This window comes from Musca vetustissima, unplaced genomic scaffold (assembly GCF_032173495.1).
Source record: "Musca vetustissima isolate MV318-11 ecotype Yass unplaced genomic scaffold, APGP_CSIRO_Mvet_v1 utg20142, whole genome shotgun sequence".
Classification (NCBI taxonomy): Eukaryota; Metazoa; Arthropoda; class Insecta; order Diptera; family Muscidae; genus Musca; species Musca vetustissima.
This window is the reverse complement of record NW_026882995.1, coordinates 54119-81784: the sequence shown is the minus strand read 5'-3', so window position 1 is coordinate 81784 and position 27666 is coordinate 54119. Positions and strand designations below refer to the sequence as shown.

The 27666-nt window shown below is 35.5% G+C and overlaps 1 protein-coding gene across 1 annotated transcript in view; it reads right to left on the bottom strand.

Annotated features, from left to right (window-relative positions):
• Positions 1-27041, bottom strand: part of LOC133329732 (uncharacterized) — a 58218-nt gene extending 31177 nt beyond the window's left edge. Inside the window, exon 1 of the mRNA XM_061538198.1 lies at positions 26849-27041. Coding sequence (XP_061394182.1) covers positions 26849-27014 — 166 coding nt within the window. The 5' untranslated portion in view covers positions 27015-27041. The remainder of the gene's footprint in view (positions 1-26848) is intronic.
• Positions 27042-27666: the final 625 nt, after the last annotated feature.

The following is a 27666-nucleotide window of genomic DNA, read 5'->3' as shown; positions in this document are numbered from 1 at the left end:
AAAAATTCATTTGCGGTAATGGAAACTATTCTTATCTCGTTTTTTTTCATGTTATTGTTGTTGTTATTGTTTTCCATAGATTGTTGTTGTTGATTTGTAACCCAAAATTCTGGGTTCATGATGTTTCTCTATTCCATTCCATTCTATTGTTTGTTCTTCGGGAATGATTCTGGAGTTTGTTGATAGTATTGTTATTGTTATTTTTGATTGTATTTACTTTTGCTGTTGTTGTTGTTATTGTTGTAATACTACAAATTATGAAACATAGACAATACAAATCAGATGTTGTCAAAAAGATTGAAAGTAATCTGAATTATGAAACTGTGTGTCTGTGTGTGTATTGGTGTCACAATTTCAATTTCATTACATCGAATAGAATAGAAACAATTCGAAGTAATCGAAAATCTTTAAATATGATTTAGGATTGGTAAAAATATTTCCATGTGCAAACATTTGGATTTAATCGAGTATTACGTTGGCTATCAAAAGATGTGAACAAATATACCAAATTTTGGTAAAAAAAAAAATGTTGATCACTTTGTGGGATAGAGTTCCGAAGGAGTAGTTTGATATTCTCCAACATCGAACATGATCTAAGTTTAATAAAAAAAAATATATTATGAAGTCTAAAGTTAATCTCTACGAATGGTAATTTGTATGCCAAAAAGTCAGAGGAAGGGACGTCCATTTGAGATCCATGTTTTACATTGCGCCCATCCTATTTTCGATATTTTCAAAGTTTTAGCCGCATTTTCCCACCAAAGTGGCTGTAATTTGTTATTCCGATTGCTTGGAGGTAGAGAAAAATCGTTCAAAATAAAATCAAAATCAAAACCAGTGAGCGGAGCAGTATAGTCTGACGCGGCCGACCATACGATACCCTACACAACTACCAAAGAACTCTATATTTCTGTGGATTTTTATTCCGAACCTGATAGTTGATAGTTGCACACTCTTCCTTAGACTGGCATATTTTCCGAATAATACCAATATTCAGTACAGCCTTTCTAATTACTTGTACACGCTCCCTTCACCGTGGGTTGTGTTGTCATGTTCGGCTTATAATTGTAGCCTATAGTTTGAATCGAAAAAAAAACACAAAAAATAAGTTTTCGGTCCACTTCATCCCAAAATTATTATCTGATCATCAACGAAAATTAAATGAATACGTAAGCAACGGTAATTATTTACTTGTAACTCCCACATCCGAGTACATACGACGATATAATTGGTATCAATTTAAATGCCAACCACTCCTCTTGGATATACTATCAACTTCTTGGCTCTATGTCCTTCAGGAGTAAATCTGTATGCTATAGAATACAATTTTTGTAATTTTTCACACCAAAGTCAGGGTCCATTTGACCCGGTAAATATTGACCGATCTATATCAAAGGAGGCATGCCTATTCTTTGGCACTATCCCCTTCCCCCTTGTAAAAATGTTGGGTCATAATTCTGGCCTCTGGAGCGACCTGAAAAACCGACAAAAATTAAGTATTTGGTCCATTTCATCCCCTAAATATTAACCGATCTTTATCAAAAACAATAGGTGTCTTCATTGGGCAGAACTGTGGCCTGTAATACCCTGACAACATAATTGTGTAGGGTATAAATATAGTGGTCCCCCCAGATTTTTTTTTATACAGGCCCATGTTTTTACATAGCACCTATATGAAGATGCCGGTCATTTTTGGTATTTTGAAGGGTTCAGACGTATTTTCTAAATTCTGACAAATTATAATTTCGAGTCCTTGGAGGTCCCGAACATTTTCGATATAGATCCAAGTTTTGACATAACTCCAAATAATGATTCCAAGCCATTTTTTGCCAGTTTATCCGTTGGATGGGGATGTAAAAGGGCATTCCAGGTTCTTTTACTGAACATTTTTGACACAGCTTGTATACAAAGGTCGGGACCTTTCGGTACCTTGATGGTTTTAGATGTAATTTGGTATTCCGATTTCTAGGAGGTTGAGAAACATAGTAAAGTTTCCGTCCCCCATTTTCGGTATCTTGAAGATTTAAGCCCTAGTAATTTAAAAATAAGAACACGGCTTCTAAAAATTCTTCTGTCCAAAAAAGCCCAGTGAGCGAAGCAGTATAGTCGGACGGGGTGGACCATATGATGCCTTACACAACTACCAGGAAAATCTAACTTCCAGCAGTTCTATATTCTGACACTGGGCAATATTTGCACGCTTTTGCACTTTCTAACCCTGTCATATTTTCCAAATCTTGTTTTCCCGAGTTGAATATTTACGCAATAAAATAAAAATTTGGTAACATTAGGATTTGGTTGATTTGTCCCTCGGAATATTGACCGAGTTGAATATTTACGCAATAAAATAAAAATTTGGTCACATTAGGATTTAGTTGATTTGACCCTCGGAATATTAACCGAACATCATCTAAACAATCGTTCTATATATGTGGTCAGATCACCTTAACCATGTAAAATTTGAGGTCGCTCTGCATATAATTATGACCTCTAGAGCGACTACAAAATCTAACAAAAAAATTTTTTTTGGCTTCATTGCAACCCCCTTAAAAATCATTCCAACATCACCGAAAATTATAGGCGTCATCCTTGAGGTCGTTCTGCATATAAAAATGACCTCTAGAGCGACTACAAAATCTAACAAAAAAAATTTTTTTTTGGCTTCATTGCAACCCCCTAAAAATCATCCCAACATCACCGAAAATTATAGGCGTCATCCTTGACCATAAGCGGGACTTCATGGAAAATTTCAAATCGATCAGCGCGACATTTCCACCATTTTTCACACAAAAGTCTGGGTCCATTTGACCCGTTAAATATTGATCGATTTTCATCAAAACAGTCATGCTTTTTCTTTGGCCAGATTTCCTTAAAAGTTTGACGTTAAATATATATATATATATATATATATATATATATATATATTTTAAGTCCTAGCCACTTCTGGTTCTTGAAAGATAATATTCATATTTGCAGGAAATATTCAAAATATATTTATATAAAATACTTCCATTCAGAATATGGTCAATATAGTGGGTATAATATAGTACGGCCCGACCAAATAGAATATCTGCTGATTGACATGTTCACTTAATGACCACATTTGTATAACATTGTAATTGAAATAAGTTAATATTATATATTATATATACTGTCCATTATATGTGGTTCATGTCAATGACATTTGAAGTGGCCAATATTATAAAAAAAAATTATCACAGCAATAAATCGTTTATTTTTATCATCGAACCTAAATCTAAGCTCTCTTTTACAAACTCATTACAAATTGTTTACAAAGGGCGATTTACCAATTGACAACTACACACATGCACACACACGCATTTTTATGGAGCCCTTTATACAATTAATACAAACATATATATAGATACACATATGTATGTAGGTATATAAAATATAAAATACTATAACCTTGACTGAATTCTTCGTCAACGACAATGACCTTTCTTTCCTACTTTATTTATATATATTTTTTTTAGTTTTTGTTGTTGTTGTTTTTTGCTGTCTCATCTACAACCATAAAGCAATGGATGGTATCATCCAAAACCATACATACCCACGTATGTACGTATGTAATGTCTAGTCCGCCCGTCCGTCTGTCTGACAGTCATTTGTCTATTTTAACTAGTTAACTGATTGTTGTTGCTGTGGTTGTTGTTGTTGTTGGCTTGTTCTGTACAACAACAATCAAATGTTGTTACAAATGTTGCTTTAATGGAATAGGAAATGACTTCATGGCACGCACCCATCACACCGGAGTAGTGAAAGACAATAACGAAAGCAAAAAATAATAACAACAACAGCAAACCGTTCACTTACCATTGAGGCGAATATTTAGAAAAGAAAATGAAATAAGAAGAAAACAATGTTGAGTAGAAGAAGAAAGCAGCTGGAATATTTAGTAGAGAGAATAGAAATTCCATCATGCTACTACAATGAATGGGACGGTAAGGTAATACAGAACCAGTGAGCGGAGCAGTATAGTCGGACGGGGCCGACCATATGATACCCTACACAACTTCCACGAAAAAATAACTTTCTGTGGATCTATATTCTGAGCTTGGGCAATATTTCGCAATTTTTGAACCATCTGGCCCATCTGGCGGCCGACAATTATTACTAAGGTTCAGTACAGCCCTTCTAATTACTTGTCCAGATTCCATTCCCGTGTGTTGTGATCTTCTTATTCCCATTGGAGCCTATAGATCGACTCGAAAAAAACACAAAAAAATAAGTTTTCGGTCCACTTCATCACAATATAATTATCTGATCGTCACCGAAAATTGTAGGCGTTATCCTTGACCATAACTGGAACTTCATGGAATATTTTAAAGCTATCAGCGCTATATTTCCGCGCTCTAGTGTGGTAAAGGGTTACTAAATAATATCTGACATATATTTAGTAAGCACCTGTAATACCCACATCTGAGTACATACGACCATATATTTGGTATCAATTTAAAGGTCAACCACTGCCCTTGGATGTACCAACAACTTTTTGGGTCTATGTCCTTCAGGGGTAAATCTATACGCTATAGAATACAAATTTTGTAATTTTTCACACAAAAGTCAGGGTCCATTTCACCCGCTAAATATTGACCGATCCATATTAAAACCGGCATACTTATTCTTTGGCCCGATCCCCTTCTCTATGTAAAAATTCGCGATGTTTGGGTCATAATTGCGGCCTCTAGAGCGACCAGAAAAACTGATAAAAATTAAGTATTTGGTCCATTTCATCCCCTAGATATTAAGCGATCTTTACCAAAAACAATAGCGGTCTTCAGAACCCATACTACATGCAAAATTTCGTGAAGATTGGTCCATAACTGTGGCCTGTACCGTGTTTACAAAATATAATGGACAGACGGACGGACACACATCTCTAGATCGACTCAGCTAGTCGAGATATGACTATCGGTATACTTAAAGGTGGGTCTAGGACCAATATTTCGCGGCGTTACAAACTCTTGGGGCTGCACAAAGCTATAATACAATGACAACATAGTTGTGTAGAGTATAAAAAGTCCATTCATTGACAGAAGACGTCCAAAGGACTTCTATAGACTGATTACCCTTTAGACATATTCTATAGTTAGAAACCCCTCAAGAGATATTCTAAAGATAGAAACTCCTACAAAGATCTGCTATAAATTTAAGACCTTATGCAGGCATTCTATAGATAGAAAATCTTCTATATATTCTCCTGAGATGTGCTATACATAGATGGCCTTCCGGAAGTCCTTAATCGGTACAAGTCCTTAATCGGTACAATAAAAATTCCCTGGAGGATATTCCATTTAATAGAACTCCAAAAGGTCTTCAGTTCATAAACGATCTGGAAGTATTGTGTCTTAAAAGGACCTCCAGATGTTCGTCTGTTAAAAGATGGGTTTGGAAGACCTGGTGGTATCTATTTAATACTTCTAGAAATTCTATAGAATACCACGTAAAGTATTCTAACTATGGACGATCCATGAAATATCTATAGAAGTCCGCTGAAAATGATATATATACAGAAAACCTCCCATAAAGAGAACTCCAAAATCTTTCTATCTATATAAAACAGCCTTCTGTCTTCAAAAGACATGTGGGCGTCTTCTGTCTATAGACCCCGAGTTATACAATCTATAAATACCTCTGGAAGAAAAGCCAAATTGGGGCAAATATTGTATTTTTTCTGAAGCGCTGTGGATAGCATTCTGGAAGGAATTATATACATATATAGCTCTAGAAAGTTTCCCATCTTCTGGAAGGTTCCGCTTCTATATAAAAAATTATAGATTTTCTCTCTATAGGACCGAGTTGAAGATACCTAGACAGTGTTCTATGGCTAGAAGGTCTGCTGCCTTCACAAGGCCTAAAGGAGATATTCAATCCATAGAAATAATATCGAAAGGTTTTCTAGCTATATAAGCAAGGCGTCAAAAAATCAGTGTCTATTGAAGACCGGTGAAAATGCTTCCACCTATCAAAGACCTACAAAAGCAATTCTATCTATGGACGATATATACAAAGACCCAGATTTATAATAGACCTTTAAACCTTGATTCTAGAGAAGACATCCTACAAACCAAGGTCGATTTTTTGTTGAAAACCGCTAAAATGTCTGCATGTCTATCGAATACTTGTGGAAGGCCTTCTTTTTATAGAAGACCACTAGGCTTTTTTTGTCTACATAGAACCAGGAAACTGATTTTTTATTTTAGGAAGTCCTCTGGACTTTTTCCTCAACATTAGTCACATTTGTGGTTAAGACTTATGTGTTTATATATTTCCAACTACTTTCCGTTCTTATTCGTACTAAGGTTCCTCTCAGGTTTATTTGTTTTTTTTCTTTCGTTTCTTCTACTTCTCCGTTATTTTATTTTAAAAGCAATAACACTCATTTCAAGGAAAGAAAAGACCCAGTAGAAAGTGTCTTGCAGACAACATTAACGAATCGTGTAAGACAATGGCAATTCCTTGAAGACACTTTGCAGACAACAATGTGAAATCGTAGACGAAATTTTCACACAAGTGTCGCAGTATTCATGCACGACAACTTGAGCGACAGGGTAAGCGAAGTTGTCGTTGACGACAACTTCGGCGATGAATCTCCCTACTTTTCGTTAACGACAGATTCACTTCCTGTCGTTTACACATTCGTTGATGACTGTACACCTATTGTCATCAATCTGGTCGTCAATCATATCCCATTTAAAATTCATATAAAAATATACATATGTACATACTTTTTATTTATATTTTTTATAGCATGAAATTTTTTATATAACAAAAACATACATTATATTTACATAATATCATATAATATAAATAAGCACATTGCCTGTGAAGTTGGCGTAATGATTTTCTCCATTTTAACATCATCTATAAAGAAACAACAAAATTAAAATGCATTGGAATATGAAACATCTTTCAGATATTACTTACAATATTTCACCAATTGCCATTTATTTATCCCATCCTAAGAGTAAAACAATGCATTGAAATAATGATATAAATAATTATATATTCTTTTAAACTTACCTATTTTAACCAAAAAAATACGTCTTCTTTATCTCAAATTTCATATATATTTTTTTCAGAAAGAATTTTCTATTTGTTTCTGTCAATATTTCATAGTACACTCGAATCAGACTATTTTTGTTTTGTTTTCATATTTCGAGAAGAACGACATTTTCGACGACATATCATGTGTTTAGTCATGAATGACAATTCCATAAATTTCGTCAACGTTTCGTTAACGAAATTGTCACGCAAGAGAGTATTTTCTACTGGGGAAGTCCTCTACAAAAAGGATTGACTTAAGAAACAAAACACACACTCACACATAAGTAGTTTGCAAGGTAGGAACCATTTGTTGTGTGGAGGATAGTCTAAAGTGGTAACCAACCAACTAACCAACCACCCACCGACTTTTAAGACGGTTCTTTTTATGTCTGTGGGAATATGTTTCAACTTAACAACCGGTGTAAAAAGCTAAAATTTTATTGCAAACATAAATTTTAGTCGCTCGTTCGATTTCTCTGCACCGCTCTGCACCTCCTTTAGTTCACTGTTAAAGGTAAATTCGAAACAGCAGAAGCAGCAGCAAATATTGAAAAAATATGGCCTTCATATATTTGTATTTTCAATATTTTGTTGGTTTACCTTCATTTATGTTTCGCTCACATGTTGCCAGCCTGCCCGACTAAAAGGGTTTGAGCCAGATGGATGCCCAAGGACCACATTAAATTTATAACATTTTGAATATTTTAGTATCAAGTCAAACATTTATGGATAATAAATATTGAAGTAGTATTGATAACAAAAAATACATTTCAATAATGATATGTCCATGTTTTCGATGTTTTTAGTGGTGATTTATTTGGGGTCTGGCGATTTTTATAATCCCACAATCCATTCAGAAGTAGGGGTATGAAATTGTAATTTCATAATTGTTTTGGAAAAAAATCGAAATATATTACCATCATCAGAGGATGTGAAGTGTGACAGTAAATAAATATAAAGTTTATGGAGATCTGGCTTCCAGATGATTTCTGTGGAAAATCTTCCAAAGGCTTTTTACATAAAGAATACCTTATACAGGCCTTCTATAAACATTATTCTCTCCAGAGGTGTTAGATCGACAGAAGGCCTCTTACAAATCTTTCTGAGACATATAAATTCATACCGACCTTCCATAAATAGGGAATTCCTTATAGGCCCTTCATAAACCGTACAAAGGTCTTCACAAAGGATTTCTAAAGACCATCTGCCGTTATCACAGAGGTATTCTATGAAAATAAAAATTGCCATACGTTTTCTATTCAAGGTCTTCCAGAGGCATTTTATAGAAGGAATACCCTCAGCAGGTCTGCTACATACAGAAAACTCTCCATAGATGTAAAATCGACCGACATCGTATAGGGCTTTAATAAAGAGAACATACCGGTCTTCTACAGATAGCCAATTTTTTATAGGCCCTTCATAGAACAGAGGACTTCGATACATAGAAGAGCTTTCGAAGGGGTTCTAAAGACCGCCTGCAGATTTTAATATTTTCTATAGAGACCTTTGATAGAAAGAAACCCATCTACATTGCTTATATACACATTAAATTTCCATTTAAAGGACGGAAGGACTTCGATACATAGAAGAGCTTTCGAAGGGGTTCTAAAGACCGCCTGCAGATTTTAATATTTTCTATAGAGACCTTTGAAGGGTTCCCAAAGTCCGCCTGGTAGTATCTCTGAGGTTTTTTTATATTGAAGACCTCGATGGAGAATTTTTTATATACCTTTAGTAGAGTGTTCAAACATCATCTTGAAGATGTTTTGCGAAGGTTTTCCAGACCAATTCGGATAATTCGTAAAAAAAACTTCAAAAGTTAGAACCCCGGACGGAGGACCTCATGCCGACCTTCCATAGAAATACAATATCTTATAGGTCTTTCATATGTTTATGACATAAAATACTTCTACGCACAGAAAAGAGCTTTCGAAGGGTTCCCAAAGTCCGCCTGGTAGTATCTCAGAGGTTTTTTATATTGAAGACCTACAGAAGACCTCGATGGAGAATTTGTTATATACCTTACGTAGAGCGCTCAAACATCATCTTGAAGATGTTTTGCGAAGGTTTTGTAGACCAATTCGGATAATTCTTAGAAAAAACTTCAATAGTTAGAACCCCGGACGTAGGACCTCATGCCGACCCTCCATAAAAAAACAATTTCTTACAGGTCTTTCATAGTTTTATGGCTGAAAATACTTCTACGCACAGTAGAGTTTTCGAAGGGGTTCTAAAGAACGCCTGGTGGTATCTCAGAGATATTTTTTTTTTTTTTTTGAGAATTTTATATATACCTTTCGTAGATCGTTCAAACGTCATCTAGAAGAGTTTTGTGAAGGATTTCTAAAGACCAACTTCGGATACTTCTTAGAAAAAACCTTCTACAGGCCTTCTATAGACAAAAACCCCACACCCCTTCAGACAAAATACCGCCTATAATCCTTCAATAGATAAAAACAAATTTCTCCGTAGACAGTAGGCCTTCCCGAGGACTTCTATAGACTGAAGATTCTTCAGAGATATTCCATGGATATAAACTCACCAGAGGTATTACGAAGACAGAAGCTTCGTCAACGATTGTTAATACATACAAAATATCCAACAGGCATTACACCGATAACAAACCTCCTATAAACCTTCAGTATGTCCTGCCGAAATCTGTAACACACAATAGACTTTCGGAAGCCTTCAGACTTTCGGAAGCCTTCAGCCTATTCAAGGATGTCTCCCCAGGCATTCAAGGCGTTAAAAATCTCCAATTCTTCTATAAATATAAGACCTAGTAGACCCCTTTCAAGAGGCTCCAAAAGCCGTTGTATATATAGAAAACCTCTGAAATGATCATCGGAGATCATCTGTCAATATATAAAGTTAATATGGCCTTCTTTCTGACCACATGAAAGTTCCCATGGATAAAAACCGTCAACATGCTTACAGAGGCTTCTTTCTATACATTGTATACGATTCAGAAGCCTTATATAAATAGAAGAGATTTTGTGGTAATTTTATAGATCATATAGAGGCCCGCCTTATATAAAAATAATAAATTTTTTAGATCTTCTTTGGATAGATGATATTTTAAAAGAAAAATTGCAAATCATATAAAGCAGACCCCATATGTGGAAGATCTTTTACAAACCTTCCATAGAAGATATAAGACCTTCTAGACCCTTTGTAGGTTGTCTACATATAGAACAGGTCTTCCATAGTTAAAACATCTTTCAGAAGTCTTTCATAGAAATTAAACTTTCACATCCTGAGTCCATACAATAATATAAATCATTGACCGATCACCAGAGCAGTTATGCTCATTTCATGGTCAGACCACTTTCTCTGTGTAAATTTCGTAATGTTCGGGTAATACTTCTGGCCTCTAGAACGATCAGAAAAACGTACAAAAATATAGATTTTGGTCCATTTCATCTTCTAAATATTAACCGGTCATTACTGAAAACAACAGGGAGCTTCATTGGCTAGAAGGGGTCCATGTCCATATCGACTCAGCTAGTCGAGATATGACGTTTAGTATACTAAAATTTATGTTTAGGATTTCAACCACAATTTGGAAAAAATGTTCGCGGACTGGGTATTTGTCAATTGTCTTATAATATATTATTTTTAAGTGTGATTGATAGCAACCAAAGAGAAAGAATCTCTTTGTTCCCTCCATCCCCCATAACAACTGTAATCGAAAACTGGTCGAGTACATAAATCAGAAGAAGCCAAGGTACCTTAATACACCTCATTTCGCTGGGCATAACAATAAAATTGAAAAAAATAACGACTCTTATAAATTTATACTTTTTGTTTCTTGAGGTACATAGAAAAAAAACAGAATATATTTATGGATTTAAATCGCTGTTTTTCTTTATATTCTTATAAGAAAAATATATCCTTTGTTTTTGTTAGTTTTCCAATGATTCTTTCGTAACCATATGGTGAGGGGGCTGGCGATGATGAATGTATAATGGCGGTGGTGCTAAAGAAAAAACACAGAACAATATCTTTATTAGATTGGATTGTGGTCTGGCGGGTGTTTCTGGGGTGGTGGATGGTTGTTTCGTAGCCTTGCTTAAGAATGACAAATTGTTGTCCTTTTTGTTATTTTTTTCTTCCTTGGCAAATAAATATTCTAATGGATTTTAATGATACAGATGATGCATGTCATAGTAGTAAATTATTGGGAGAGGATTAACTTTGGCTCCATAAAAAATGATAAAATGGAAATTATATCATTTTTTTTAAATACGGCATTACATACCACTTGTTGCTCAGCATACGAGGGCAGTTAGGAAAGTTCTTAGTGGATGCGTCTTTTTTGAAAACCTGTTTCAAAATAATGGAGTTTCCAGATCGAAACAAAATTTAACATGTGTTCAAAACAGAGAAGGAAGTTTCCAAAACACTTAACTTTTTTCTGTTTATACCGCGCTTTTTGTGCTAGGCTAAGAACTTTCCGAACTGCCCTCGTATAATATGATTCGTTTCGAACTTGATAACTATGTTGTGAGGGTATTAAATAAATACTTTGGAGTAAAACAAAAAAATTGTACAACACCAAATATTAGTACTGAATTTTTGATGGATCAATGGATATATCACTCTTTGAGTGCGCATTCGATTTACAGTCCATAATTAAGAAATTAAGCGAAATAAAATTTAACGCGACGGATCAGGACTACGATCATGGAGTCAGAACTACTACTCTACATATATTTTGATAAGTTAAAAATAATGTGTTAAAAATAATAAAAATTACATTCTATGACGTATATGGTAACTCTATCGAGTGTATCGCATGCTTCGATCCAAGCCGTAAAATACAGGATATTTCTAACTTACGATTTTATGGTTTATTGAATGCGCTATCATTGAAATAATCATATCGAACGTACCTATAAAATAATAGAAATTTTTTAGATAATTAGCAAAATATAGACTAAAATAGTTCTAAGTTCTAGGTCAACCTTAAACTGACATATTTTCCGAATATTACTAATACTCAGTACATTCCTTCAAATCACTTGTCCATATTCCCTTCACCGTGGGTTGGGATGTGATGTTCGGCTTATAATTGTAGACAACACGAAAAAATACACAAAAAATTAAGTTTTCGGTCTTCTATATCCCAAAATTATTATCTGATAATCACAGGAATCTCGTAGAAAATGTCAAACCTACAGCCCTATATTTCGTCCTCTGGTGTGGTAATGGGTTACTAAACAATACATTTTTGTCATTTTTCACACAAAAGTCTGGATTCATTTGACAACCCCTCAAAATGTTGACTGATCTTTGTCAAAACAGATTTCTGCTTATTCTTTGGCCCGATCCCCTTCTCCATTTAAAATTTCACGATGTTCGGACCATAATTGCAGCCTCTGGTATTTGGTCTATATTAATCGATCATTACCAAAAACCATAAGTATCTTCAATTAACCCATCCTGCAAACCAGAGTTGGTGTCAATACCATCCATCCACACAAGGGTCTTGCCAATTTTTTCTATAGAAAAAAAGTCGACCAAAGGGTCATGCGATTTTTTTCTATAGAAAAAAAATCGACCCAAGGGTCTTGCGAATTTTTTTGTATAGAAAAAATCGGTCCAAGGATCTTGCGAATTTTTTTGTATAGAAAAAATCGACCCAAGGTCTTCATAGGCCAGAACCCATCCTACCTACAAACCAGAGTTGGTGTCAATACCATCCATCCACCATAACGAAGGATGGTATAGATAAATTATGTTGTATATTCTCAAAATTGAAAGAATAATCGGAGAAGGTCTCCAGAATGTGTTAGAAGAGTTTAACCTTTGGGAATCAATTTTAACAAAAATGCACGATGTTATAGTTCGACTGCAGCAAATATTCGAAAAGGAAGGTTACCCTGCAGCCAAGTAAATTTTATCGGAATTTTACCTATATATTGGACATTGCAATATTGTAATCAAATCAAAATCCCATAAAATTATTGAAACCCAGTTACATTAGAAGTTAAATTTTTCATTATGAAGGCCATATTTTTCGTGGGACTTGGTGGAACACCTAAGGCAAATTTTTATTATTATAGAAAAACATATGAGATACCTCACTCACACTTGAGGACACTTTTTGCTATGGAGAAAAATTAAACGTCTCAATTTACCATTTTCATTTTTCTACTATGCAAATCAAGGAAAGTTCTCTGGATCACCTAAAGCAATCTTGTTTAGAGAAAAAGTTCGATAAGAACCTCAGTTCACCTTTGGATTTTTCCCTTAAACGTTTTAATTTTATTTTCATAGCTTAGAGGTTCCATATTACTCCCACAGACTTTTTGTTCATTTAATTGTTCAGCAATTTTTGTATTTAATTTCTCTACAAATTACCCATCAAAATATTTTCATTTCCCGCCATTAGCCCCTAACTATGTTATTATCACTTTTAAGCCCAGATCAGATATCAGGCTAAAGAAAAACAACAAAACAGCAAAAACAAAAAAAAAAAAAAACAAAACTGTTAGTTGCCAACAACAACAACAATCAGGGAAAAGGAAAAATAAAAGTTTCAGAAAATTAACAAAAACAAATGTTAAACAATATTGTAGAGATTTAGGAGGATAGGGGGACCCTGCACCCCAAAAAATAATACTCATCATTGTGGTAATTATGAAAATGATAGTTAAGGAGATACATATGTGTATGTGCAGCAACCTACCCAATGGAATTTGTATTTCATACGAAAGAGAAGAATAGTTAGACTGCAAATCTCCTCTAGTAGGTAAGCAGGAGGGGTAAGTCGGTCCGTCCGTCTGCCAATCATACATGTACATCATGGCAATCTCTACCAGCAGAATGTGTGCCTAGACTGTTAATCGCGTGACTTTGAGTGCGTGAGTGCATAAAATGAAAGTAATTCGCAAATATCTTAATTCGCTGAGGGGAGAAAGGTGGGGAGTGGGGCCAAATTTCCCCTACCCCCACATCTCAAGGAATGTTCGGTTGAATCGTTTGGTTGCTTAGCACAATTAAAACATTTGTAGGCGGTGTTTTTTAGCCATTGTTTCAATTCAGGCAAACAGACAGACCGAGACGTTAACTCGCACACCTTCTACCACCAGCTGGGCGTTTTGCTTTGCCAGTCAGTCATTCAGCCAGCCAGCAAGCTAGTCTCTGTTGGTGGGTCACCTATACTCCCCTCCGACGGCGACGATTATGATGACTCTATAATAACCATGCCACGGCATGCTTGAAGGAAATCGAAATTACACCTAAATCGCAAAACCCACATAACAACAAAAAAACACAAATTTGGAATAACCGATGAAAATAAAGTTGTTGGCTTTTTTTCTCCGTTCGACTGAAGAAGGCAGTTAACCAGGCTAACACAAAAAAATCGAACAATAAACTGAGGAACTTAAAACTTAATTTAGCAACTAATTGGCACATATTTGTTAAACCCATTAAAAAAACAGTTGTAAATTGTGTTAACTTATAAATAATTGTATAAATAAATAACTACTTTTATTTACACCCACAAACGAAGTATTTTCAAGTAGGTTGTTAGGAAGAGGTCTTTTAAATTTATTTTTTACAGAAAAAATCGACCCAAGGGACTTGCGAATTTTTTTCTACAGAAAAAATCGACCCAAGGGACTTGCGAATTTTTTTCTATAGAAAAAAAACGAACCCAAGGGTCTAGCGAATTTTTTTTCTATAGAAAAAAATCGACCCAAGGGTCTTGCGAATTTTTTTCTATAGAAAAAAATGGACCCAAGGGTCTTGCGAATTTTTTTCTGTATAGAAAAAAATCGACCCAAGGGTCTTGCGAATTTTTTTCTGTATAGAAAAAAATCGACCCAAGGGTCTTGCGAATTTTTTTCTGTATAGAAAAAAATCGACCCAAGGGTCTTGCGAATTTTTTTCTGTATAGAAAAAAATCGACCCAAGGGTCTTGCGAATTTTTTTCTGTATAGAAAAAAATCGACCCAAGGGTCTTGCGAATTTTTTTCTGTATAAAAAAAAATCGACCCAAGGGTCTTGCGAATTTTTTTCTATGGAAAAAAATTGACCCCAAGGGTCTTGCGAATTTTTTTCTATGGAAAAAATTGACCCCAAGGGTCTTGCGAATTTTTTTCTATGGAAAAAAATTGACCCCAAGGGTCTTGCGAATTTTTTTCTATGGAAAAAATTGACCCCAAGAGTCTTGGGAATTTTTTTCTATGGAAAAAAATCGACCCAAGGGTCTTGCGAATTTTTTTCTATGGAAAAAAAGACCCTTGGGTCTTGCGAATTTTTTTCTATGGAAAAAATCGACCCAAGGGTCTTGTGAATTTTTTTCTATAGAAAAAAATCGACCCAAGGGTCTTGTGAATTTTTTTCTATAGAAAAAAATCGACCCAAGGGTCTTGTGAATTTTTTTCTATAGAAAAAAATCGACCCAAGGGTCTTGCGAATTTTTTTTCTATAAAAAATAAATCGACCTGAGGGTCTTGCGAATTGTTTTCTATAGAAAAAAATCGACCCAAAGGTCTTGCGAATTGTTTTCTATAGAAAAAAATCGACCCAAGGGTCTTGCGAATTTTTTTCTACAGAAAAAAATCGACCCAAGGGTCTTGCGAATTTTTTTCTACAGAAAAAAATCGACCCAAGGGTCTTGCGAATTTTTTTCTATAGAAAAAAATCGACCCAAGGGTCTTGCGAATTTTTTTCTATAGAAAAAAATCGACCCAAGGGTCTTGCGAATTTTTTTCTATAGAAAAAAATCGACCCAAGGGTCTTGCGAATTTTTTTCTATAGAAAAAAATCGACCCAAGGGTCTTGCGAATTTTTTTCTATAGAAAAAAATCGACCCAAGGGTCTTGCGAATTTTTTTCTATAGAAAAAAATCGACCCAAGGGTCTTGCGAATTTTTTTCTATAGAAAAAAATCGACCCAAGGGTCTTGCGAATTTTTTTCTATAGAAAAAAATCGACCCAAGGGTCTTGCAAATTTTTTTCTATAGAAAAAAATCGACCCAAGGGTTTGCGAATTTTTTTCTATAGAAAAAAATCAACCCAAGGGTCTTGCGAATTTTTTTCTATAGAAATAAACCGACCTGAGGGTCTTGCGAATTGTTTTCTATAGAAAAAAATCGACCCAAAGGTCTTGCGAATTGTTTTCTATAGAAAAAAATCGACCCAAGGGTCTTGCGAATTTTTTTCTATAGAAAGAAATCGACCCAAGGGTCTTGCGAATTTTTTTCTATAGAAAGAAATCGACCCAAGGGTCTGGCAATTTTTTTCTATAGAAAAAAATCGACCCAAGGGTCTTGCGAATTTTTTTCTATAGAAAAAAATCGACCCAAGGGTCTTGCGAATTTTTTTCTATAGAAAAAAATCGACCCAAGGGTCTTGCGAATTTTTTTCTATAGAAAAAAATCGACCCAAGGGTCTTGCGAATTTTTTTCTATAGAAAAAAATCGACCCAAGGGTCTTGCGAATTTTTTTCTATAGAAAAAAATCGACCCAAGGGTCTTGCGAATTTTTTTCTATAGAAAAAAATCGACCCAAGGGTCTTGCGAATTTTTTTCTATAGAAAAAAATCGACCCAAGGGTCTTGCGAATTTTTTTCTATAGAAAAAAATCGACCCAAGGGTCTTGCGAATTTTTTTCTATAAAAAAAAATCGACCCAAGGGTCTTGCGAATTTTTTTCTATAGAAAAAAATCGACCCAAGGGTCTTGCGAATTTTTTTCTATAGAAAAAAATCGACCCAAGGGTCTTGCGAATTTTTTTCTATAGAAAAAAATCGACCCAAGGGTCTTGCGAATTTTTTTTTTCTATAGAAAAAAATCGACCCAAGGGTCTTGCGAATTTTTTTCTATAGAAAAAAATCGACCCAAGGGTCTTGCGAATTTTTTTCTATAGAAAAAAATCGACCCAAGGGTCTTGCGAATTTTTTTCTATAGAAAAAAATCGACCCAAGGGTCTTGCGAATTTTTTTCTATAGAAAAAAATCGACCCAAGGGTCTTGCGAATTTTTTTTTTCTATAGAAAAAAATCGACCCAAGGGTCTTGCGAATTTTTTTTTCTATAGAAAAAAATCGACCCAAGGGTCTTGTGAATTTTTTTTCTATAAAAAAAATCGACCCAAGGGTCTTGTGAATTTTTTTTCTATAAAAAAAAATCGACCCAAGGGTCTTGTGAATTTTTTTTCTATAGAAAAAAATCGACCCAAGGGTCTTGCGAATTTTTTTCTATATAAAAACCCGACACAAAGGTCTTGCGACCCAAGGGTCTTGCGAATTTTTTTCTAAAGAAAATTCAACGAACTGAAGTTCAACATTGATCTGAGTTTCGGTATTTTTTTTTACCTCATATCATATTCTGTCTCCTAACTCAATATTAATATTTATTTCCAAATATTTTTTTATTGAAATTTATGTTTTACTAAAAATGGATAATTGAATTAAATGCCCTTGTGAAAATTCTATATTTATAGCCCGCCTCCTGAATGGCAAATGCCATTAAATAGAAATAGCTTTTGTCACTACAACCGCACATTGACATGTCGTCCCAGTTGTATTATTTGTGTAGTGCTGCTACCCCCCGCTTTTCCGTTCCATTCCGCCACAACAGCCTTCATAAAAAAGTTATGAACTCATTATTCCAAACTTTAATGTCATTTAACACTTTTGTGTGTGTGTGTGTCGATGGCCAAAATGGGACACGAATCCGAAACCCCCCCAAGAATGGTTGAAGAAAAACAGACGGTTGAGAACATCGACGAGTGAAATGTCAACACAATTTCCTTGTAAATGATGTGAAAATTTCGGAAGGTTTCTTCAAGGGGGTTGAACATTTTTTTTTCAATGCAAAATAATGGCATTAACATCTATTCCAATATATTTGAAATCCATTACAATAATAGAATATAGAACATGACACGGTATTTTGTGTTCTGCCAGAGGAAACAAATGTTAGCCATTCAAAGTGTGGGGGGATGGGATGGACAACATGCTGTTGCCATTTGTACAATTGGAAAGAAATTTATTATAAGAACACTCCACTGAACATAGAAGCGGAAAGTAGCGGGGTAAAATATTACAACCATAAATGTCGGACATTATCCTTAGAGTGCAAGGATAAAAGGATATTCATCACGATAAACAATCACTGCTACTTTCAGGCCTTTTTGTCAGACGGGCCGATCATATGAAACCCTACACAACTTCCACCAAACTGTAATTTCTGCGGTTCTATACTCTAAGCCTGTGCAAAATTGACCGATTTTAAGTCAACAGCTCTACGTTCTAACCCTGGCATATTTTAAATCTTGTTTTCCCGAGGTGAATATTTAACACATAAAATAAAAATGTGGTCACTTTAAGTTGTGGTTGACTTGACCCTCGGAATATTAACCGATCATAATCTAAACAGCCGTTCTAAATAATTGTTCCCCTTCACCGTGTAAAGCATGTGATGTTCTGCATATAATAATGGCCTCTAGAGCGACTAGAAAATCTGACAAAAAAAAAAAAGATTTCGGTTTATTGCACCCTAAGCATCATCTCAACATCACCGAAAATGTTAGGCATCGTCATTGACCATAACCGGAACTTTATGTAAAATTTCAAAGCGATCTGCGCAATTTAAAGGCCAACAACCACGCCTCTTGCATATACTATCAACTTCGCGGGTCTATGCCCTTCAGGAGTAATTATTCGCCATAGAATACAAAATTTGTCATTTTTCACACAAAAGTCAGGGTCTATTTGACCCGCTAAATATTGATCGATCTTTATGAAAATATTCTTTGGCCCTATACCCTTCTCCACGCAAAATTTCGCGATGTTTGGGCCATAATTGCGGCCTCTAGAGCGACCAGAAAATCAGACAAAAATGACGTATTTGGCCCATTTCATCTCCTAAATATTAACCGATGTCTAGATCGACTCCGCTGGTCGAGATATGACGATCGGTATACTTAAAGGTGGGTCTAGGACCAATATTTCGCGGCGTTACAAACTTTTGGGGCTGCACAAAGCTATAATACCCTGACAACATAGTTGTGTATAATTAAATTCAAGAGGTATGCGGGTAAATTTTACAGAATAAAAATTAATAGACCTCTGATTCTATTCTAAAAAAATCGACGAACCTCAAATCAAAGTTTTTTCTATAGGAAAAAAAATTCACTGAACCTCAGAAGCGATTTTTTTCTACAGAAAAAATGATCGAACTGTTGTTCTTATCTCGAAATTTAAATATTCAGCCAGGTGATAAGAAAACCGGACGGAAATAAGATACCAACAACTTTGATAATGTCTTTACCGGCACTATTTAACAAACCATCATCTATGAAATTATAACCGCCTCACTCCCCTCCATTTTCATATAAACAAAGAAAGTACAATGGGTATGATGATGATGATGGGGTGTGGGGAAGTGGAAATCGACAAATCCATTAAACTTTTTGTACAAGACATTTATTATTCGACCACATCGTCGACAAGACATTTGCATTTCACCAATATCGAAAATTCGGATATCGAATATTATAATTTCGTTTTTATTTTCAATTGACTAGTTTGGTCACGTAATCGTCGGTCTCTATGTCTAGTTAACCCCCACCATCACCAACATTTGCCTTATGTGCCGCCTCCCCACCCCTTTTCTATTTTTTTTCTCCCGTTCATATGTAATGGGAAAATAACAAGCAACAATCATGATATGGAATAGAGTACCCCCTTCCCTTCTCCCTTACACACACACACACACACACAACTTTCTTAACCCCAAAAAATCGAAAAGCCAACAAAAAGACAGTTATTTGGTAATTGAAGATGTGTTTGCATGTGTGTGTATTGTGCGGGAGTATGAGTATATATGTTTTTGTTTATAGATGGATTTTTCGACTTCATGTTTTTGCAGTAACTTAAGACTTTATTATCCTTTTGGGGATGTGTTGGCGTGTGTGTTTGTGTCTCCGTGTACGTCTCAAGAGGTATTATCATGGATATCATAAACATATCAAAACATATTATTACTATGTCAGGGATGATATTGTTTTTTCTTCTGTTTTTTTTTTTTTTGGTAAAGTCCTTATGTCGACCCTTTTGATATCCTACGCAAGAGGATCTAAGTATTTTATCCCTACTCAAATAACAAGAGTTACAAGGATTTGTTCTGTGTGTGTGCGTATTTTTTGGTAGTTAACCTCTGTATTGCGGTTTACACCTTCGGAACATTAACATAACATTTTCAATATCCCACCTAAGTCGTCAAAGGTCATTCTATTAGAGAGAGAAAGAAGAAAAACTTAAATTGCAAAAAAAAATATTTATGATAATTGTCAACGAAAGGATAACAAGTAATTTAGGGAAAAGGATATAGACTGTTGAAAGTGTTAAATGGAAAGAGGAGGCTTAACTCATTACTACATAATCGTTATGAAGAAAAAAATGTCCTATAATAGATAAGCTCATTATCATATAATTAAAATTAAATCAGATTAAAAAAAATCTAGGCCTAAAAAAATTTAAAAATAAAACGACCTTTGAGCGCCGCTTCTTATTAAAAATATTTTAACAAATCCACACCTAAGAGTGTGGTCTAAAAATATTTTTTCAGAAAATTCACGCTTAAAAGTGTGCTCTAAAAATATTTTTTCAGAAAATTCACGCCTAAAAGTGTGCTCTACAAAATATTTTTAATAAATCCACAACTAAAAACCTGATCTTAAAAATATGTTTAAAAAATCGACGCCTAAACGACTTCTCTTAAACAAATGTTTAAAAAATCGACTCCTAAACGACTTCTCTTAAACATATTTTTAAAAAATCCACGGCTAAAAGTATGCCTTTAAAAAAACATGTTTAAAAATACTCGCCTAAAAGAGTGCCTTCAATATATGTTTAAAAATCGACGCATAAAAGCCTGCTCTTAAAAATATGTTTAGAAATCGACGCCTAAAAGTCTGCTCCGAAAATATATTTTAAAAAATCCACACCTAAAAGTGTGCTTTTAAAAAATTAAATAAGTTAAAAATGTTTAAAAAATCCAAGCTTACATGTCTACTCTAAAACATATTTAAAAAAAACCCCACGCCTAAAAGTCTGCTCTAAAAAATATTTTTTTAATTCACGCCTAAAAGTCTGCTCCAACAATTCGTTTTAACAAATTCACGCCTATATAGTGAATTTGTTATAGTTAGCATATAAAAATATTTTTAAACCAGTGAGCGGAGCAGTATAGTCGGACGGTCCGACCATATGATACCCTAAAGAACGTCCACGAAAATCTAACTTTCTATGGTTCTATATTCTGAGCTTGGCCAATGTTTCGCAATATTTACACCCTCTTGACCGACTAGATGCCAACAAATATGTCTAATATTCAGTAGACGAGGGCTGTACTTGTCCAGATTCTCTTCACTGTGGTTTGTGTTGCGATGTTCGGCTTTCAATTGTGGCCTGTAGATCGACTTGAAAAAAAACACAAACAAATAAGTTTTCGGTCCACTTCATCCCAAAATTATTATCTGATCATCACCGAAAATTATAGGCATTGTCCTTGATCATAACTGGAATCTCTTAATAAATATTATTTTCGGAATCATATTTTCCAATAATCCCTTCTGATGTTGTCTGTATAATATCTCATGTTTTTTCCAAAGCCATTCATTCACTTATCGCCTAAAGCCCATTGAAAATTATGACATCTGTCAAATAGTCAATTGAAAACTGACAAACATGTCATACACGACAAGAAAAGACCTTAAACACATCTCGCACATTCAAAAGAAATGTTAGGGGTGCGACTAAATGATACCCATTCTCTCTTCATATTCATAGTAGGGCTAAAAATATCCCATCAACCCAATTCTTATACGAAAAAATCACAAATCTGACATTTATTCAAACATTATGCCGGAAACGCATAGCTCTATGCAAATCAACCAGAATATGTCACCTACTTTTTTATTCTGCCTTTGAATGGATAAAAAGATAAAAAATAATGGAAATATTGACATTTTTCTCGTGCTGTCATGGTTTGCATGTCACTACAACAATAACAAGAATGCAGAGACATCTCCAACGGTACAGTATCGGAAAAAGAAATAAAGTATTGATGAAGGTGGAGGTGGGTGCTGGCAATGTTACACCCGGCACACTGAACTCATTGTCAATGAAAAGATGGGAAAAAACATCATTTAGAGGTTGTGGATCAGGAAATCTCATGTGCCTCTCCTCATTACTCGGCATGCAACATGTGGACTTGTTGCTGGGAGTTACCATCCAAACACGATGGTGTAAACAAAGCAGAAGGCCCACAAGGCTAAAGAAATAAATAACAACATCTGCAATGAATAAATTAAGAGTTGACTACTGGTTGGCCGGCTGGACGGATGACTAGATGGATGTTTGAATGACTGGATGGATGGCTGGCTGAGTATGAAATCTGTATGTGGATGTTTGGTGTGAATTATTTCGTAGAAACAAATCAATTGTAAATAAAATATATTGACATCAGACACAACAAAACAACAACAACATCGTCGACATTTCTTTTATTTTTGTTTTCATAACAATAACAATAAAGTAGTATTTTTCGGTCGCTGTTCGTCCTCTACACCCCCTTCCGATAATGTGTGTGTAAATATTTGTTTCCAATGTTTTAATATCGACGATTTCTTTGTTGCATTGCCAGGCGGCTACTTGATGTCAAGAGACATTTTTCTCAAGAGGCTTGTTGGCTGTTGCATTCACACATGTTGAAGGTATTCAAAAATGTTGGATATATTTTCAAACATAACCTCCAAGTGGCTTTAGCTAGTAGCCGAATACAATGTCGAACACGAAAGAAAGGCAATGACATATAACACCTGTACAATGGCAAACATTTCAATAGAAACAGAGCGGACGGCCGACGACCAAGCGAACTAGATGTTATATATACGAATGTGATGCACTAGGAATGGATATTAGGGTGGGGTTTCTTGAGAAAATAGAGTAGCACATATAGGCATTATAAGGCCCCTAAGACTCCACTATAGACAAGAAAAATAAGAGGATTTGCCATGGAATCCAGAAAACTTCTAAGACTTTTGTAAGACCGACCTCCTCTATAACGAACAGAAACAGGCTATCAGGTCTTCTAGTGGATACTTAAAAGACCCAGAGGCCTGCCAATGGTCTTTAGCAGACCAAAATGCCTCCTACCGTCTTTAGAAGGCCCACAGATCTTCTATCATCTATGGAAGACCTAGAAGTCTTTATTTGTCTATGGAGGGGAGTTCAAAATTCATAGGAAATCCTTCTATAGACAAAAGAAGATCTTTAGGTCTTGCATAATAGATAAGAAGATATCTGGGTCTTCTAAAGATAGTAGGGACATAATGGTCTTCTATATACCTCTAGGTTGTCAATAGGCAATAGAAGATCTCTGGGTCTTACACAAATGACCTGGGACCCTATTATCAATGGAAGACCACTGGTTATTCTAATGGTCGTCTGCGAACCTATTGTTTATACAACACCTAGAGGTCTTTAAAAGACCAATATGTTGTCTACTGTCTTTAGAAGGCCCACAGATCTTCTACGATCTATGGAAGACCTAGAAGTCCTCATTAGTCTATGGAAAGGTGTTTAATAATCAATAGAAGACACTTCTAAAGACAAAAGAAGATCTTTAGGACTTTCATAAACGATAGAAGATCCCTGGATCTTCCAAAGACAGTAGGAGACATAATGGTCTTCTATAGACCTCTATGTTTTCAATAGGCAAAAGAAGATCTCTGGGTCTTACAAATATGACCTGGGAGCCTATTATCTATGCAAGACCACTGTGTCTTCTAATTGTCGTCTGCGAACCTATTGTCTATACAACACCTAGAGATTTTTAGAAGATCAAGATGTCTCCTACTATCTTTAGAAGGCCCACAGATCTTCTATCATCTATGGAAGACATAGAAGTCTTCATTTGTCTGTGGAAGGATCTTCAGTAGCCAATAGAAGTCCCTTCTATAGACAAAAGAAGATCTTTAGATGTTTCATAAACGATAAAAGATATCTGGGTCTTCTAAAGATAGTAGGACAGCAAGTCATCTATATTCTTCTATAGACCTCTAGGTATTCAATAGACAATAGAAGACTTATCTGGGTCTTATGAAAATGATCTGAGGCCCCATAATCTATGCAAGACCTATGGGTCTTCTAATGATCGTCTGCGAACCTATTGTCTATATAACACCTAAAGGACCAATATGTCTTCTACTGCCTTTGGAACATCCTCAGATCTTCTATTGTCTACGGAAGACCTAGAAGTCTTGATTTGTCTTTGGATGGGTGTTTAAGGGTGTCCACTAGAATAGAAGACCCTTCTATAGACAAAATAGGACAATAGGACACATAATGGTCTTCTATAGGCTTCTAGGTTTTCAATAGACAGTAGAAGACCTCTGGGACTTATAAAAATGACCTGGGGCCTTATTATCTATGCGAGACCTCTGGGTATTCTAATGGTCGTCTGCGAACCTATTGTCTATACAACACCTAGAGGTCTTTAGAAGACCAATATGTCTTCTATTGATCTTCTTTAAAAGATCTATAAGTCTTCTATAGGCACTGGAAGAGCTCTAGGTCTTCTATTGAATAAAGAAGTCCTCTGGGACTTATGTAGACAGTAGAAAAAAAGAACGATGATTATTTTGCAAAAACAACATTTTTGAAAATATATGACCTGGGCTTAAAAAAATATTTTTAAAAAATCCAAGCCTTGACCTGGTCTTTAAAAAAAATCCCTTTAAAAAAATATTTTTTAAAAATCCACGCCTTGACCTAGGCTTAAAAAAATATTTTTAAAAAATCGAAGCCCTGACCTGGATTTTTTAAAGCCCAGGCCAAGGCGTGGAAAATATTTTTTTAAGCCCTGGCCAAGACGTGAATAATATTTTTTAGCCCTGTCCAAGGCGTGGATTTTTGTAAAGTCCTGACCAAGGCGTGGATTTTTTAAAGCCCTGGCCAAGGCGTGGAAAATATTTTTTAAAGCCCTGGCCAAGGTGTGGAAAATATTTTTTCAAAGCCCTGACCAAGGCTTGGAAAATATTTTTAAAACCCTGGCCAAGGCGTGGAAAATATTTTTTAAAACCCTGGCCAAGGCGTAGAAAATATTTTTTAAAGCCCTGGCCAAGGCGTGGATTTTTTAAAGCTTTGGCCAAGGCGTGGATTTTTTAAAGCTTTGGCCAAGGCGTGCATGTTTTAAAGCCGTGGCCAAGGCGTGGATTTTTTAAAGCCCTGGCCAAGGCGTGGATTTTTTTAAAGCCCCGGGCAAGGCATGGATTTTTAAAGCCCCGGGCAAGGCATGGATTTTTTAAAGCCCTGGCCAAGGCTTGGGAAATATTTTTTAAAGCCCTGGCCAAGGCGTGGATTTTTTTAAAGCCCCGGGCAAGGCATGGATTTTTTAAAGCCCTGGCCAAGGCGTGGATTTTTTAAAGCTTTGGCCAAGGCGTGCATGTTTTAAAGCCCTGGCCATGGCGTGCATGTTTTAAAGCCCTGGTCATGGCGTATTTTTTTTTTAAGCCTGGCCAAGGCGTGCATGTTTTAAAGCCCTGGCGTGGATTTTTTAAAGCCGTGGCCAAGGCGTGCATGTTTTAAAGCCCTGGCCATGGCGTGGATTTTTTAAAGCCCTGGCCAAGGCGTGGATTTTTTCAAGCCTCGGGCAAGTCGTGGAATTTCTAAAGCCCTGGCCAAGGCGTGGAAAATATTTTTAAAACCCTGGCCAAGGCGTGGAAAATATTTTTTAAAACCCTGGTCAAGGGTAGAAAATATTTTTTAAAGCCCTGGCCAAGGCGTGGATTTTTTAAAGCTTTGGCCAAGGCGTGGATTTTTTAAAGCCCTGGCCAAGGCGTGGATTTTTTTAAAGCCCCGGGCAAGGCATGGATTTTTTAAAACCCTGGCCAAGGCTTGAAGAATATTTTCTAAAACCCTGACCAAGGCGTGGAAAATATTTGTTAATGCCCTGGCCAAGGCGAGGATTTTTTAAAGCTTTGGCCAAGGCGTGCATGTTTTAAAGCCCTGGTCATGGCGTGGATTTTTTAAAGCCCCGGGCAAGGCGTGGAATTTGAAAACAAATATTTTTTTAATTTTTTGTATAACCACCCTAACATCCAACCAGATAAATTGTGCACGGTCTGCCGCCAACAACTCAGCCAGTTAGTAAAAAAGTGACAGAAAAACAAATAAAACTACAACAACATTGTTTTTATTGTTGGTGGTTTAAAATTTAATGAAATTGAGATGACATTTGAAGGAAATACAGTTTTTCCTACAACCATAAATAGAGGGTGGCTGGGAGGAGGATAGAGTGAAGGTGGCACGACAGGAAGATGCAAGGTGATGATGTTTGAAAAAAATATATTATTGTTGCTACTAAGACTAACAATGGATCTGGTTGTTTTGATCTTCACATTACATCTGTCATCAGAGATCGTTAACCTGCTACGTTGTGGGAGGGGGAATATGGAGGGAGTGTGTGTGTCCAATTGTTTGAATGGCTGGCTGGTTGATGTTTAGAAGAAATTCCCGGAATTCGGGAAATAAAAAATGTATATATAACAACCATTGTTCGGCATAGACTAGCGGCAAAGGGTGTGAATATTTGCGGTGTGGAACATGACCCTTTGCCCGCATTAAATCATAGGGGCATGGAGGGGAGATTTTAGATTCCCTCCCACTATTTTTATATTATTTTTTTATTTTTTTATTTTAATTTTTAATATTTTCTTTTTTGATTTTTTGCTTTTTTGGAAATTGAACTTACCTGACTGTGATCCACCGGCAATTTGACGCATCTCCTTGGTGAATTCCTTGTTGCCAAACTGACATGATAAATCATGAACGGTGCGTGGCTCTCCCTTATCGAGCAGACGTTCCAAAAAGAATAGCAACGTCATGTTGCGTGCCATTTCATATTCCATGGACTCCATACTGGTGGGGTTGGTAGTGGTGGTGTTGAGGTTGTTTCTAAAATTCTAGGTATTGCCTTTTTTTCGCAGTAGTTGTTGTTGTAATTGTAATATATGTAATTTATTTAACGTAATTTGAGTGTTTCGTTTCTGTTGTTGTTGTTTTTGTTTCGTAGTTAGTTAGCACAACCCTTCTTAAATAAAATTATTGTAATTGTGAATTGTCGATGTTGTTGTTTTTTATTTGATTTTTTTTTATTTTATTGTTAAATTTACAAGTGGGCGATAAAAATATAGGAAGCTCGCGTTGATGTTTTTTTTTTTTTTTTTTGATTATTTTGTTGTTTTTGGCGGTGGTGGTGTTTTGATTTTTTTTTTCTTTTTTTTTGTTAAGGCAGTTGTTGTGGGGTGAAACTCTGACGTATTTTATTTTAATAAGCTATGTTGTTATCTACAAATATAAGAAGAAGAAAAATATAAAGAAATTAAATTAATTAAATTATTTTATTAAATTTTAAATAATCTATTATTTTATAGGAAAAATTATGCAATATTTTGTCAAGTCAAAAGAAAACCAGTAAGGAAAGCAATAAAGTTGGACTGGGCCGACTATATGATACCCTTCACCACTTTGGGTATATTCAACAGATGGAATCCTAACAGACGTCGCTTT